Below are 15,645 nucleotides of genomic sequence, written 5' to 3'. Positions count from 1 at the left end.
AACCAAGGAGTGGCTCCGTAAGAAGCATATCAAGGTTCTGGAGTGGCCTAGCCAGTCTCCAGACCTCAATCCAATAGAACATCTTTGGAGGGAGCTTAAACTCCGCGCTGCTCAGCGACAGCCCCGAAACCTGACAGATCCAGAGGAGATCTGTGTGGAGGAGTGGGCCAAAATCCCTGTTGCAGTGTGTGCAAAGCTGGTCAAGAACTACAGGAAACATTTGACCTCTGTAATTGCAAACAAAAGTTTCTGTACCAAATATTAACACGGATTTTCTCAGGTGTTCAAATACTTATGTTCAGCAGTGCAAGACAAATAAATTCTTTAAAAATCATACAATATGATTTCCTGAAATTTTTTTTTTTAATTCTGTCTCTCAGTGGGAATGCACCTACAATGTGAATTTCAGACGCCTCCATGATTTCTAAGTGGGAGAACTTGCAAAATCGCAGGGTGTTCAAATACTTCTGTTCCTCACTGTACATACATACACGCTTCGGTAGCTCTTGTCTTCCTGCTGCAGGGTAAACAGAGCCTGTTGTGTCATGTCAGGACCAAACTGAATGACTGACCTTGGTAGGACCCGCCCATGCTTTTTTTTTACCAGACCCCCCCCCCCAGGCAGCTGTGATCAGAAGAAATGGAGAATAAAGTTACTGCATGGCCACAACCCACCTCCAGAAGCTCTCACACACAGAAATCCAAGTCGCCAAATACTGAGTAGTACAGCCTCCACTGATTTTATTTAAAATTGTTACTGTTACGTATTTTTTTTTTTTTTTTTTTACCTTTGTCCAAAACATCTTATGTTGAATGTTAACTTGTCAAGGAACTCATCAGCAAGGCTGGCTCAGGCCTTGTGTTGTAGTATAATACAGTATAAAATAGAAGTGCTGCAATATGGAGATCTTGCACCACCACTGGATTAACATTTTCACATGAGAATGGGCCTGTGAAGACTCTGGAAGATGTAGGACAGTATAAAGCAACGGTATAAAGCTTTGTTTCTGTCTCTGAATAATCCAAATGGTAATGCACCTTATAGGAAATGCTACTGCAATCATAATCTAGGCTAATGGTAAGTCATTACCCACAGGGGATCATTCTGTTGTTTGAAGCTGCTTCCAACAGCAAACAAGGATTCTTTTGTTTCAGTCTTTCCAGGGTTTTTAACCTGAAACACAATCGGAATAGCAGCGCAATCTCCACAGCCATATGTTCTGCATTTCCTCAGTAGTCTGCATTGTATATGACCATGGCTCAAACATGTGCTTTACTGTATCAAGTAATTACTGCAGTATATCAGTAACTCCACAGTAGGATGAAGCTAATTCCAGGGAAAAATACCGTGTGATTTTTACTCCCATCCAGTTCCTTTTACACAGCAGACTCACTGTTCCACTAAACCAGGTCATTATTATTTTGAACCAGGCACACTTTGCCATCACTGTATATATTGTCAGTGTGAGGTTAAAATGGATGCTGTTCAAATAGGATGATGAAGGAAGGAAGTTGGATTAGTCTGAGGTTTAATTGTCTCTGGTGGAGCTTTCCCCTGTTGCACCCCTCTCCCCCGCCAAACCCCACCAGGCAGACAGCAGATGTTGAGCTCTGTGGCTACCGAGGAATTTCCAGGATAAATACTGTAATCCTCTGACATCTTGAGTTTGAGTGTATGTGCAACAGAATATTTAAGGGTATAAGAATCTCAACCTTTTGGGGGACGGGCATTTAACTTTAGCACATATGCACAGGTGGCTTGGAACACTTATGAAGATGATCCATTTGGGGTGGAACTGGGGTCCAAGGAATGGAGTCCTGTGCTAAACATTTGTTCAGAAAAACTGTAGTATGCCTAAATGATGCAAATCTTTTTCAAGATCCGTTCAGGCAGGGTTAAGATTAACCAGAAGCCTAGTTTATCCAGTTGTGTTTAGAGACCTCTGCCCCTTGCCCTTCAGCCCCTCTGTCCTGGTTCAGTCATACCAGTAACCACAGCTAAACCAGACCACCTCTTTATTCCTTTGCTCTCTCTACTTCACCTCTGCTGGTCATGATATGTGACTTGGGATTAGTGTGTCTTTGTGTTTGCATGCAAGCTGTAAGGTCAGACAAGTTCTTCTGGATCAGAGCTGACAGACAGGGTGAAGGATCCTGGATACTTTGAAACCCATTGAGCTGATTTGCCCTCTTGGCTGCTGACTTAACAGCTTTCACAATGGTTAAACAGTCCACCAGTCAGTACACCAGTTGACCAATGAGTCCCATGACTGTTGTTTCTGTCACTGGTGACAGTTTTACATGGCTGTGATTCTAGTTGTTAAAAAACCCACATTTAATTTAATTTAATTTAATTTGAAAAGTCTTTATATATCTTCCCAGTTTATTAATACAGTGGTCTTATGGAGCCAAACAGAAACATTTAGCTTTTCTCAGCATAACAATGTCTGGCTCTGTTCACCAGGAAATGCTTCTGCGCTTGTATATTGTATTAAGTTGTTCACATACATTTAATCTTTGCTGGTCTCCAGTACATCAACGGTGGAAACCTGGAGCAGCTTCTAGACAGCAACAAACTCCTGAGCTGGCCTACCAGGGTGAAACTGGCCTGTGACATCGCCAGTGGCCTGGCCTACTTGCACAATAAAGGCATATTCCACCGGGACCTCACTTCCAAGGTTAGCTAATTGGTCATTAGGAGGAGAAAATATATGTTGCAGGTCTGCTAGTGTCCTCAGCAGAACAAATCAGTGCCTCTTCATTTGTATATTATATATATTTTATTATTTATTTATTCAAATAAAATTTTTTAATGGATATTCTAGTATTTGGGGGGATATTTTTGACAACTTCAGAGCAGGACTTTTGTATCAGATATAACAACATATTAGTTGGTTGTCACATCTTACAGTGCATTGGTAGTTTAGCAGTGTATGCACTGTTTTTGGATAATATTAATGACCACTGCAGCAAAATATAACAGTAGATTAACACATAGTTTTTTTTTTTAGGGGGAAGCGGAAGGTTTCAGACTTTACAAGAAAGCTCATTTAAATGTTGTGTTAGTTCCCATTTTCTTTTGTACAGAGATGAAAAAATGCTTAAGTGCACGTTCACCTGGAAGTGGAGAGTCAAATGACAAAATGTTTTTTGTTTTTTTTTCACAGCCACCAGTGTTGTAACTTCCTCAGTTAAACATGTACAATAAATAATGATAATGTTTCTCTGCATTCACAGAACTGCCTGATCAAATGTGATGACAACAGCTACACAGCAGTGGTGGGAGACTTTGGCCTGGCAGAAAAGATCCCCAATAAACTGTAAGGAGTCTTCCACTGATCATTACTCTGCTTAAACATAATGAGTCTTGGATCTTTATCAGTAATTGGCTGCCTTAATTATTGGGTTAATTCCTAATTTTAATATAAAGTGGCTGCTATTAGTGGTGAAGTGGTGGAGAATTGCCACCCAGTCTGAGCTTGATGTGGTGTTGTAGCCTCTTTTAGTTCACTGTGGCACATTAACTGTGTTTTTGAGTTGCAGCTGTTGTCATTAACCTGTGCTGGCAGCTGTTTAAATAAAAAGCTCTGCACATTATCTGCCCATCAATAAACAGCAACAAACAGTTGAGTGAGTGGCTGATGAACAAAGCTGAGCCTCAGATATTTTTCCAGAGCTAAAAGGAGAGTTAATATGGGACATTTTAGACACGACCAGAAACACCCTCCAAATCATGATAATGCTTTCTGATGCCTAGCTCGATGTGCTCCACTACTTTGCTATTTGTAACATTATTGATTTGATTAATGTTTCTGTTCTGCCCTAATAGTTAATAGTTATTCACCATTAGGCCATTGTTTCTTGTTATAACTGCACTGTCCTCCTATGTTACATCAGGAATTATTCTTCCTATTGACACTTTGGAAACCTGACAAGATATTGATTGTCACATCTGTTGCATTTATTTAAATACTCAGGTTAGAAAATGGTTATTCCGGCTTGTGATCTTTTTGTGATCATTTTGTCCATGCCTGCCCTCCACTACAATGTTTTTGTTCCCTTTTGCTTTTGCTGTGGGAACTATTTGTAACTCACTTAGGAGTGTTCCTCCTCCTCATACCAGGCACAGAGTTATTTATTAACACATGTGTCAGGCACTAACATTAACAGTTCACATTCTCCACTTTAGTGTTTTGATAACAGGAGGATGATATCAGTGTGGGGTTTTAATGCTTCAGCAGTCTATCTTTATGCAAGTGTATATGGGCATGTAAAGATGTATGATTAATGCAGAGTGTAGCCACACTTATCTTTATTTTTCACCAAGTGGGAAGGTGCAGTTTGTCAGGAAATGAGGCGTTTGAGATGTGATGTCTGACAGTCTAAATCTAAAGGATTCGACAGTAAAAACAAGTAATACCATCTGACATATTTTTTAAAATGGTTAAAGAAAGGGGGGGGGGGGGGATAGCAGAATGAGTTAGGCGGTGCCCCATATAGTTCATGTACACAGTGAGTGCGTGATGTTGGCCGTTTGAAACCAGTTGTAGGTTGTTCGTATGAACAGTACAGGAGCAGACCTGCAAATCTTCTTCACATCCTCTCATACTGGCCTTTTCGTTAACACCTTAACACAAACCCATCAGCAGCCATGTGTTGATCTACATTCTTCATTAACACACATCATGAACAGGGTCATTTCTTCCTAATGGTGCACAAGTGTGACATGTCCACACACAAACTGATATTGAATATGCTTAGCTCTTTCTTCAAGTTAGATACACTGTGTAAACATGATGTTACGACATTATTCAACCAGGAATGCAGAGTTCAGGAGTCGGCTCAAACCTTTTAAAGTTTATTGACTGTTCTGGCACAGATGACTTCCTCTTTTTGACGACATGTTGCATATAATCTGTCAAACAGTCTGTGTGTGTGTGTGTGTGTTTTGCATTTAGTGCTGAAGGAGAAAAGCTTTCAGTCGTTGGTTCTCCTTTCTGGATGGCTCCAGAGGTTCTGAGAGATGAACCTTACAATGAGAAGGTAACCTTGTAGCAAGTAGTAGTAAAGTGTGGAAAATGAACTCAAATAAGATTAGATTAGCTCTGATTAAACATTGGCAAACTGGGTTTATGAAAGAACAAAGAATAAGATTAATTATTTGCAAACACATTTACAGTTCCCACTGCTCTGAATTTCGTTGGGGGCCGGTATATAAATTAAAGAGATGATTTTCAGATGGCAAAGGAAAGAAAATTAGATTTTTTTTTTGATACAAGTGGGAGAATACTGGGGCATTTTTGATACTTGTGTTCTATTTTTGTGTCTGTCTGTCTTTAGGCCGATGTCTTCTCCTATGGAATAATCCTATGTGAGGTCATTGCAAGGATCCAGGCGGACCCTGACTTCCTCCCCCGCACAGAGGTAACTGCTCACCTCTTTTCTACCCTATAAACTTGTAAAACCCCATCTGCATGTGTGCTTTATACACATGCTGATCTCTTGGTATCCCATAATTCTGTAAGCGCACAGTGTAAACCGTGTAAACCGTGTTTACACAGTGAAACGCATGACTCATACCGAACTGGAAAAAAGCGTTGACATGTTTTTTAAGCCACTGTGGCAAAATAACTGAACTAAATATTGACTATAGTAATTCATCCACTGTACCATGTCATTATTTTTACCTCCAAGCTCTTTTTATGCTCTTCTACTGACCGAGAGGAAAAGTAGAAGAAAGTGTGTTTACTGTGACTTAACTTTATTCAACAAACATATTTTGGAGCTGCAGTCTCATAGCCTAGTCTTCTGCCAGTCACATCATTTTTTTATTTCGGTCAGTAATTCAAGCACGGTTCAACCTGAAAGCCGGTAAAAGTCTTTCACTCCCTCACTCCTCTGGTGAGCGATGCCATTTACAAACACCCTGTTCCTCCTCAGACGTGGTCTTAGCTCTGGCAAGAGCTTGGATGACTGACAGCTGCCACACTGGCCACAAATGTTATACCTGCTTTCTCCTGACATTAAATTTCAGTAACAGTTTCCTCTGTAGCAGTGGCAGTAAATCAGGTGCTGAGAGTATTTGTATAAATTTCCATTCTGTCACCCCTGATTTTTGCATCTATGAATGGGAACCCCTTAATATAGATATTGCATGATGAGACCAAACATGCACTTTCCTGTGGTTCTGCTTTTCTGTTTTTCCGGCACAAAACCCCACTGCGACTCCTTAGTAAACATGAACACACAATTTCACTGTTTAGTGCCAAAAAATGAGCTGCAAATCTTTAATAAATATCCCCTTTAGTATTAAACTTATCTCTGCCATTAAAATACAGAATGTAAGCTGCTGAAATTCTCATAAATCTTAAAATGAACTCACACAACCTTTTCTCTTGCACAATCTGTGTTAAATTGCCAATTTACTGTCCCTTACCTTGTACAAAGAAGCCATTATGATGTCAGGAAGCATGATTACTGTTAGAAATGATGATCCCTTGCATCTAAATCTGGATTGTGCATCTAAACCAGATTTAGAGATTTAGTTCAGAAATGAGTCTTTGGCTATTAGTCCTGGCTAGTTTATCAGTGAACTTAGCAGTCAGACGGACTGTATCAGAGGGATTAGTCTGATGCTTTGCAAGAAGAGTTACAGTGTGTCAAACATCTGATGAAGCTCTGACTGCATCTTTATCCTTTTAGGTCAGAACAGTAAATAAGAATTTCCTGTTTGACTTTCATACTGTGTATCCAAACCTCTTTGCTCTCCCTCTTGACCAGAACTTCGGCCTGGACTACCACATGTTCCAGCACATGGTTGGAGACTGTCCGCCAGACTTCCTCCAGCTGGCTTTTAACTGTTGCAATGTGAGTCCACCCTAACCCTGTCCACTGTGTCAGCTTTTTCTGTCAGAATGATGATATTCCCATCTTATTGTAAGAAGGAACTATTGCCCATCTGTGGCAGAAGCAAAGGTAGGTAAGGAGGTAGGACTTTATTTATCCCGCAGTGGGGCAGACAATAGTAGTTTTACTGTAGTTTGTAAAGTTGACATACATCATGTTTCAGTTTGTCTAGAGCGATAAGATCTTTATGTTTTATTCATGTGGAGACAAACACATTTCCACTTAGGGCTGTCTTGGTTGTTTATAGGAGTTCCCCCGATGAATATTTCATGAACGGGGGCAATCTCATTACTAGAATGATCAGATTTAGCTCACTATCCAGAGGGTCTTTTATTCTCTGAACGCTGGATCAGTTACTTGGTAGATTCAGCTTTTCTCTACATTCAGGCACTGATTTATACATTTATTAACTAAATAAATGGGGCGAAGTATTAAGTAAATCCAAATAAAGTATGTTTTAATTTGTCCAGTTTAGTTTTGCTCACATCATAATTACTGGCCCGGACTTCTTTTATTTCAACCCACAGGGGATGAGGGCATTAAAGATTTTGGAGCACCCTGCTGATTGATCCTATAATGGCTTTTTTTTTTGTCCCATCTCATCCTGTCTGTTGTCCCGTTTATATCCCTGTCACTTCACCTTCAATTGTGGTTCCTAATTTCATTTTGTGAAATATTTTCAGTACAGATGTCATCAGTAAATTAGTGTTCAAGGAAAGAATATCCCAATCTAATTGATAAAAACAACAAAAACTGGAACTAGTATAATTAGTAGCCCCAGTTGGTATTGCTTTTGCTTTATTACATAATCAGCATGCTTAAATGTTTCATGTAGCGCCTTTATAAACGGGAAGTAATCCTCATGGTGTATGTAAGTTGTCTTTTCCCCTAATAACAATAATGTGGTGACTGCAACCTGTCCCTGCTTTTAAGCCATGTTAGTGTAAACTTGTTATTCTCATAGTCAAACTTCTCCATATCTCCATTGTCTTCCTCTCCCAGATGGATCCTAAACTTCGTCCATCCTTCCCAGACATTGTCAGGCACTTGGAGGAGTTCCTTGCACGCCTTAAAGTTGAAGAGATGGAGCATGAGTGCGTCTCGCTCAGTGGGGACAACGACAAGAAGGCCATCCCCAAAGGTACAGTATGGTCTGCACCCACAAAATCACACTCTGATGTTTTTTGATCTGTCATTTTAGTTTTTTATTTTAACTTTAGCTTTAATAAAAGTCCCTATTTTTGTTTACAAAGGGAAGTGGCAGGAGGGGAAGCTGAAAACAGGAATGTATTTTATATCTCCTACATAAAGCTCTGCTTGTACTCTTTTCTAGTCACCCAGACAGCTAGTGAATATTTCATTCATAATCAAATCAGTAATGAGCATAACTGAAACCTCTCACCTCTCCTTCCTCTTGCAAAGCACACTGTTCACGTTCATCCAGCCAGTTACAAGCAAACTGTTCATACTGTCCTTTCCCAAACACAACCAGCTTTTACTTCACTTCCTTGTTAGTCATTCAGGGGTATAATCTGTATCCCCTGTTCTTTTTGCCCCAGTAAGTTATTGCAGGAGCATTTTTGCAAAACCAAAGATGAATACAGTTTGTTCTACCATTTATCTAAGTATCCCTATCACACAATAAACAACAGAGCTCAGACCCAGAATACATACTGATAATATAGACTTCGTTTTGACTGAGATAAACATTCCTGTTTTGAGGTTCTTGGTCTATGCAGGCCCAGGATTCATTTCTAATTTGGTCCAGTATATGGCCACCTGCATGTCTGACCATGATGGAGTCAGGAGGCAGTGATGTTTTTGTTAAGATAAGCCAAACGGGTCCTTTTCCTCAGGGCAATGCTGTATTATGAAGAACATATAACTTCACATTATGCAGGAGTGATTTATACTAGCGACAGTGTGGTTGCATGGAAAACATAGCCTGGATCTGACTCCTCATCTGCTGTTGATTATGTCATAAATTTCTTCTGCTCCCTCCCTGCATCTCTCCTTCATCTCCCTCCGTTTACCTGATCCCATCAGCGTTTCCTGAAAACCCTCATAGTAGGAAATACACCTGTTGCAGACCAAAAATGTTTTGGCCAGTTATTTTTGTTAAGACCCCAAAAAAGAAACTTTTTATGGTTCTCCTGAGTGACTTGAGTAATTCTGTCAGATATTTCCTGCCATGAATGAGATGTGTGATCACTCATTCAGGAGTGTAACAGTACTTCTGAGATTTGAGAGGAGCATGAAACAAGATGTTTTCTTGTTTAGCTCATTCATTTACATGGAACACCATTCAAAATAAGAGATTTTTGTGAATTAGGGAACTATTCATTGGTTCATGTGAGCAAACATTTTTCTAAACAATGTGAACAGTTGCTGGAAAGTGAGATTTAATTTGTAATACTTTAGTATTTTCTTAAAATTCATGTAAAAATTTAAAACAACGATAAGAGGAACAACCTCTGCCTTATTACCGGGATACAAAGAACTCATGGCTTTGCTCTGGAGGATTTGGCTTGTGTTGCCACCTAGTGGTCACATTAGTTTCTACCTCAGACTACTGATAAGATCTCAATATGACTTCTTTTCCTCCTAACAACTGTAACCTATGCTGACAGACTTACAAGCTATATATTTTATGTCAGGCAGCCACACAAACCTGCTCTGTCTCTTTGATCAAGGTGAGAAGATCCAGGGCTTCAAGCGGCTGAATCCTCTTGGTTTCCAGAATGACAAAATCCCGCCAAAATCACCCCGCCCCCGACGGAACATCTGGCTCAGCCGCAGCCAATCAGACATATTCTGCAAACCGGGAAGAAAAGTAAATGTCCAAGACCCTTACTACAACCCCTCCACTACTCAGCAAGCATCCAAAGCAAGTAAGATCAACCCATTCACTGCCCGAGAGGACCTTTGTGGGGGCAAAATCAAGTTTTACGATGTGCCGAGCAAGTCCGTCTTCTCACTGGTGTTTGACCTCCACTCACCTCCGGGGAGCGCATTCAGTAACCAGCCGTCTGCTCGTGGGCCTATGGGGACCCAACAGGAGGCATCTTATTATTGGCAGCAGCTGCCAGGAAGACAGTGTCACTCATTACCAGTGTCCCCCCAGCTGCCCTGCTCTGAGAACTTCCATCTCGCCGCTGCTCTCAGCTCCAGTAATAGTGGTTCTGTCACCTGTTACTCCAGTCTGCTGTCTGCAACATTACCAGGTGAGTTATCTCATGATCTCTGTAGCATTTTGGATATTAAAGTTTAATGTGAGAAAACAAAACTGTTACCTATACTACAGACACCCTATAATGGAGTTGACGATCTTATTAGATTTTTGTGCTTTGCTGCACAAATACATATTTGTGTGATTTATATTTTATTTTTTTCAAACATCCGTTTGTGTTTTTCCTGTTTTGCCTCTTTTGTCTAATTTTTTCTCTCAGTGACCAACTCCAAGTCGGATACAGGCCTGACTGGAAATGACATCCGACAGAGTGGCTGGGCGAAGAAATACGTTGTGGTTGAGATCCCACCCTACTGCAGGCAGAGAGGAGGGGGGGAGGACAGAGATACTGAGAGGAGGAAAGAGGGAAATGAGGACGTATTTGGGGAGAGCTGGTCTCCAATGGTCTCCAGCAGTGAGAAGGACATTGGGGAGGCAATGGACTGCTCCAGCAGCCTGGAAGAAGAGTAGGAATGGGAAAGAGGGACAGACGTGCTCAGTGTAACACACAAATGCACACACACTGAGGGGGGAGAAGAGGGTGTGGCAGTTTTGGATTGCAGAGGGGGACTTTTACCCCTGGATGTGAAGACACACAGGCAGTCGGAACTGGAATTTCAAATTTAACCAACAGACAAGATTTTGGAAAAGTAAAACAAGATAAGACAAGAAAGAGCACTTGATTTTTAGCTTTCAAGTGAAATAAACTATTTTTCAAATCTAATATCAGCCAGGTGTGACAGACCAAGTCTCTAGTTAGTACAAAGGGCTTTTATCAACACAGTGGACGTTTGGCATAGAGATTTTTTTTTTTTTCCAAAGGCTGTTTATATTTAATATTGTGAGATGATGTAGATTTTTTTTCCCTTAATGGTTTCTTACATTAGGCATCTGATCACGACAAGAGGTACTGAACATCTTTTGTGTTGTGTATGTATGTGTGCTTCAAAGTCAGAAATGTGTTTTGATTCTTCCCCGTGTTACCCCGCGGAGTCGACCCCAAGACTTAAAGTCCAGCAGTTTGGTAGCCACTTTATATGATCAGAGGAACCATAACTTTGGCAAACTAACACATTTCAATAGTCAAACCAGAGAATTCATAGCTGGTGTTGGTGACACATCAAAACTAGGTCCCAGACATGAATGTTGTAAAAAGTACGCTGTAAATTATTTGCAATTAAAAGTTGCTGCTTAGAACCCAACTCACCCTTCTCATGTCAGACTTGACTTCAACACCACAGGTTTTCAAAAGAGCCCCCCCCGCAACTGTATTAACATGATATGATGAAGTCATTCAGAAATAAAGCCAGAAGACAAGTTATTCAGTTCTTATGAGTTACCACTCTAAAATAAGTTTAAATTTTGAAAGATGAAACAAGACAATCTTCCTCTTACAAATGAAAAGTTGAATTCAGAAAAAATAAAACTGACAGTTCCTCTTTTTAGTGCACTCAGGTATTTAGCTACTATAGCCTTACAATGGCTAATGCTAGCAGATGTTGGCAAACTTAGATATTGCTGTGGAAGTGACATTACTGAGTCATTTTATTTTATACATCATTTTAGTACGGGTATCACAGATTTAAGATTGGGGGAGGGGTCTGCTGCTGTTCTGCAAAAGTTACATGGTCTTGCTTAAAAATAAAAATTTACAGAAACTAGGGATTTCTGAAGATGAAAAGTAAATCTTATGTCATTCTTATAATAAATGCAAACAGTACTGTAAATTATACCTAAACATTATACAATAATAATTCACAATGATAAAATGCTGTAAATATGTCTTGACCCAGGGTTATGAAACAGTGATTAGACCCAGTGTAGGCCCAGCCTTTACTGGTCTGACTGCAGTGTGTAAAATGAGGCCAGTAGACGAGCATCACCAAATTAAAAATATTTTTGTTAAGGTTCTGAACTAGATTTGATGTCCACTGGCACCTTGAAGAAAAAATTATTTTGTGACGTGAGCTTCACTTACCTAAAAATTCAAGAGACCTAAAATTACTGGAACAATTTTATGTACAAAAACAAAACAAAAAAACGCCCACGATTCAGTCTCATACAGCATGGATCAGCACAACCCGGTGTTTCACTTTATTTCGTGTACCTGATGTTGAGTTTTCCTACCGATGTAACAAAACTATAGAGCAGATTTGTGTTTCAGACCTGTCCACGGTGGCTCCAGCCCCGCAGCCCTGTTCAGAAATAAGCAGTAGAGATAATGGATGGATTTATGTTTCAAAAAATGCATCAGAAATGATTCTAATTTCTTAAATTCACTTGTTTTATGGAGTTGAACTTTTCATTTTTTCCTTAAAAAGGCAGTGCAATATAAGTGGCAAAACAGTGCTTAAAATTCACTGTATATAGTGTGTAATTGAAACATAATTCCTATAACTTGAGTCTCTGGCACTCGATAACAGTCCCTTTTCTGCTTGCTGTTAATATTTGGTGAAATTTGTTTCATTAATCTGGAAATATCCTGACATGTTCTACATGTATTAACACACTCCAGTGGATATCTTCAGCAGATTTGTTGCTACGCTTTGTTGGCCACTGCTGAGCTTCACTGATGTGCAGCAGGTGACATTTGAGTGTCGAACATGTCGTTGGTGGGGTGAGAGCATTTGCTTAACATCAGAACCTGTTGTCAGTGTTTATCTGAATGTTTTCAGTGTTTAAACTAAAAGACTTGTGAAGTTTGGTTTAGTAGATGTGAACCATGTTTGCCTCTCCTCCAGCAGTTCTTCATCATGCTCTTGTTAGATTCTGCTGATCTCAGATCACGTCAACAGCACCTGTACAGTGATCTCCTCTCAGCTACTTATCACTACTTTTCTATGCAACAATTGTAACATTTATCACACTGTGTTACAGTATAATTTGATATTTATGAGGAAATGTTTAATGTCTTACCTTTGTATATTTGTGTAAAAAGTTTGTTACCTGCCCGATTGAGAAGTTTTTGCTGACTGAATAACAAAGCTCGCCTGAGTTTGTCATGTGTTTGTCTCATCATTTAATTCTGTGCAAAGTTCAGACAGCTTGGATTTAAACTTTAAAAAGTCACATTTGTTTTAAAACAAATGTGAAACCTTTTTCAAATTTGATTTAGAAGTTCTGGGAGTGAAGTCATTGTGTGGACGGCTGCTGTATAAAGAGCCAGACGACATCCCGATGAAGTGTCAGGGTGGTTTCTACAGGTGAGCTGTAGGCTACTCAGCATGTATGCTGTTTTAGAGATGTCTAGGTATTACTCCACATACATTAAGTAAATTGTGGATTCCACTAACTGATAAAAAAAGACTGACTGATAATGAAAATAAATTATGGGAGCACAATTCCAGACTAGTATGTTTCCTAATATAAATGTTATAATGCACAGCATAATAGCAAACTGCAAACTCAGTGTGCTGTTTTCTGGTGGGACTTGAGGCTGGAGCGCTGGGTGAAGCACTTCCCACACAGCGAGCACTCGTAGGGCTTCTCCCCGCTGTGGACCACCGCGTGTCTGATGAGGTTGCACTGCTTGGTGAAGCTGCGGCCGCACTGCAGGCAGCTGAACGGCTTCTCCCCCGTGTGACTCCTCAGGTGCTCTTTGAGCTGACTGAACCTCATGAAGCTTTTGTCACAGTACGTGCAGCTGAACCTCTTCTCGCGGGCCGCCCAGGCCGCCCTCTGCCTCTAAGCCAGGCGGGAGCTGCTGCGGCTGTGCCCGCAGGAGGAGGAGGAGGCCGCTGGATTCGGGGCCATCAGATCCTCGTCTGGGTTCCTTATGTGGGGTACAGAATCTCTGTGCTGATGCTGAGGAATCGAGCTCTGATCCATGACATTAATCTGAGATAAAGCCTTGTGTCCTTCATCTGGTTGTGGTCGCTTACATCCAAACATTCTGGCTCGTCTTTTCATTCGTGCTGCACTCACCACAACTGATTTCCCCGCTGAATGAATTCTGGGTGCCATGTCTTGTAAATGCAAGTTACTTTGAGGTGTGAACACAGTGGGAGTCTGCTCAAACTGCTGCTCAGCGTACGAGAAGCTCGGATCACCAGCGTCTGTACAGGACCACAGGTGACCGTCACCTTTCTCTGTCACAAATCTGCAGCCTGAATCAGGAGAAACAGCCTTCTCATCAGGCTCTTCCTCTTTCTCATGTTTCACTACAATTTCTGTCTCATGTTGGTTCCTGTTTAGCTGCTGCTCTGGGAATGTGTCATAGCCTTCAGCTGGAGAAACCAGAGATTCACAGTTGGCTGGATTCTCGGCTGAGTGGTAATGGTCCACAAAGCTGTCAGTGTGGACAGACTGTGAGGCTTTGAAACATGGCGGCTGTTCAGCTCCAGAGACTAAAGAAAACACAGGAGCCACACACACACAAGGCTGAAACAGACATTTTCAAGTTTACAATCTAAAAAATTCAACAAAACTCTCCTCCTTAAAATATCAATTTCTAAAACTTTTAAAGGTGAAATTGTTTAAAAACTAAAGCTAAATGAGCTCGTAAGGAATTAGAAAGCATTCTCTCAGGTCAGTTTGACCTGAAGTTGTTTAAGCTCTCACAAAGAGATAATGGTGAATGAAGCCACATATCAGTCCAGTGATTTGTATCTTGATTGTTTAACTAGTGCATGTTGTGTTTAAAACTCATTCTACATTGTGTCTGAGTTTGTTTTGTGTTCGGACTCACTCGGTTTGTTCTCTGGGTTGTTCTTCCACACGTCCTTCTGTGCACACTCCTCTTTGATCTGCACGTGTTGGGCTTCGTTAGCGGGCTCCATGTCTGCACACTGCAACAACAGGCTCCACTTTAAAACTCACAGAAGTAAGACGACACTCAAATACACAAACATGCATGAACCCACTATACTGCACCTGCATTTACAGTGCCTTGCGAAAGTATTCGGCCCCCTTGAACTTTGCGACCTTTTGCCACATTTCAGGCTTCAAACATAAAGATATAAAACTGTAATTTTTTGTGAAGAATCAACAACAAGTGGGACACAATCATGAAGTGGAACAAAATTTATTGGATATTTCAAACTTTTCTAACAAATAAAAAACTGAAAAATTGGGCGTGCAAAATTATTCAAATCCACATAAGGGATGACGGCAACATTCATAGATCCTGGAATGCACAATGAGGGGCAATGTTCATTCCTATTACAGAGGCCCACTGAAATTTTTTTGAGGAAAAGCTGTGTTAGACTGCATATTGTTTATAGTAAAGTATTTTTATATACAAATATAAAAATGAAAATGTTTCTGGAGTGGGACTTTAATTAATTATAGAAGTTGTGCAGAAGCTGCCCATAGCTCTACACAGTGATCCATGTGTGTACTGTATGTGTTTCTATGCTGCTCCAAATGAGTCTGTTCTGGTTCAACTTGTCTTATTAAATGAGCTTAAAAATAAAGTGACACCTTAGTTATAAAACACTGAGCAGGCTGTAACACACAAGAGTGTGTATTTTTGTGTGAATGCATGATTGATGGAGGCGGAACCCCAGGTT

General features: G+C 40.5%; 2 protein-coding genes across 2 annotated transcripts in view; one reads left to right on the top strand and one right to left on the bottom strand.

The window, feature by feature from the left end:
• tesk2 (testis associated actin remodelling kinase 2) overlaps window positions 1–13,439 on the top strand; it is a 21,914-nt gene extending 8,475 nt beyond the window's left edge. The window contains exons 5-12 of the mRNA XM_020586139.1: window positions 2,532–2,678; window positions 3,238–3,320; window positions 4,959–5,043; window positions 5,341–5,424; window positions 6,781–6,867; window positions 7,909–8,047; window positions 9,600–10,130; window positions 10,356–13,439. Of these exons, the coding sequence (XP_020441795.1) occupies window positions 2,532–2,678; window positions 3,238–3,320; window positions 4,959–5,043; window positions 5,341–5,424; window positions 6,781–6,867; window positions 7,909–8,047; window positions 9,600–10,130; window positions 10,356–10,606 (1,407 nt within the window). The 3' untranslated portion in view covers window positions 10,607–13,439. The remainder of the gene's footprint in view (window positions 1–2,531; window positions 2,679–3,237; window positions 3,321–4,958; window positions 5,044–5,340; window positions 5,425–6,780; window positions 6,868–7,908; window positions 8,048–9,599; window positions 10,131–10,355) is intronic.
• Window positions 13,440–13,518: 79 nt separating this feature from the next.
• LOC109951569 (zinc finger protein 184) overlaps window positions 13,519–15,645 on the bottom strand; it is a 3,686-nt gene continuing 1,559 nt past the window's right edge. The window contains 2 exon segments of the mRNA XM_074527619.1: window positions 13,519–14,481; window positions 14,823–14,922. Of these exon segments, the coding sequence (XP_074383720.1) occupies window positions 13,541–14,481; window positions 14,823–14,922 (1,041 nt within the window). The 3' untranslated portion in view covers window positions 13,519–13,540.

Source organism: Monopterus albus, unplaced genomic scaffold (assembly GCF_001952655.1).
Source record: "Monopterus albus unplaced genomic scaffold, M_albus_1.0 scaffold396.1, whole genome shotgun sequence".
Classification (NCBI taxonomy): domain Eukaryota; kingdom Metazoa; phylum Chordata; class Actinopteri; order Synbranchiformes; family Synbranchidae; genus Monopterus; species Monopterus albus.
This window is presented reverse-complemented; position numbering and strand designations above follow the sequence as displayed.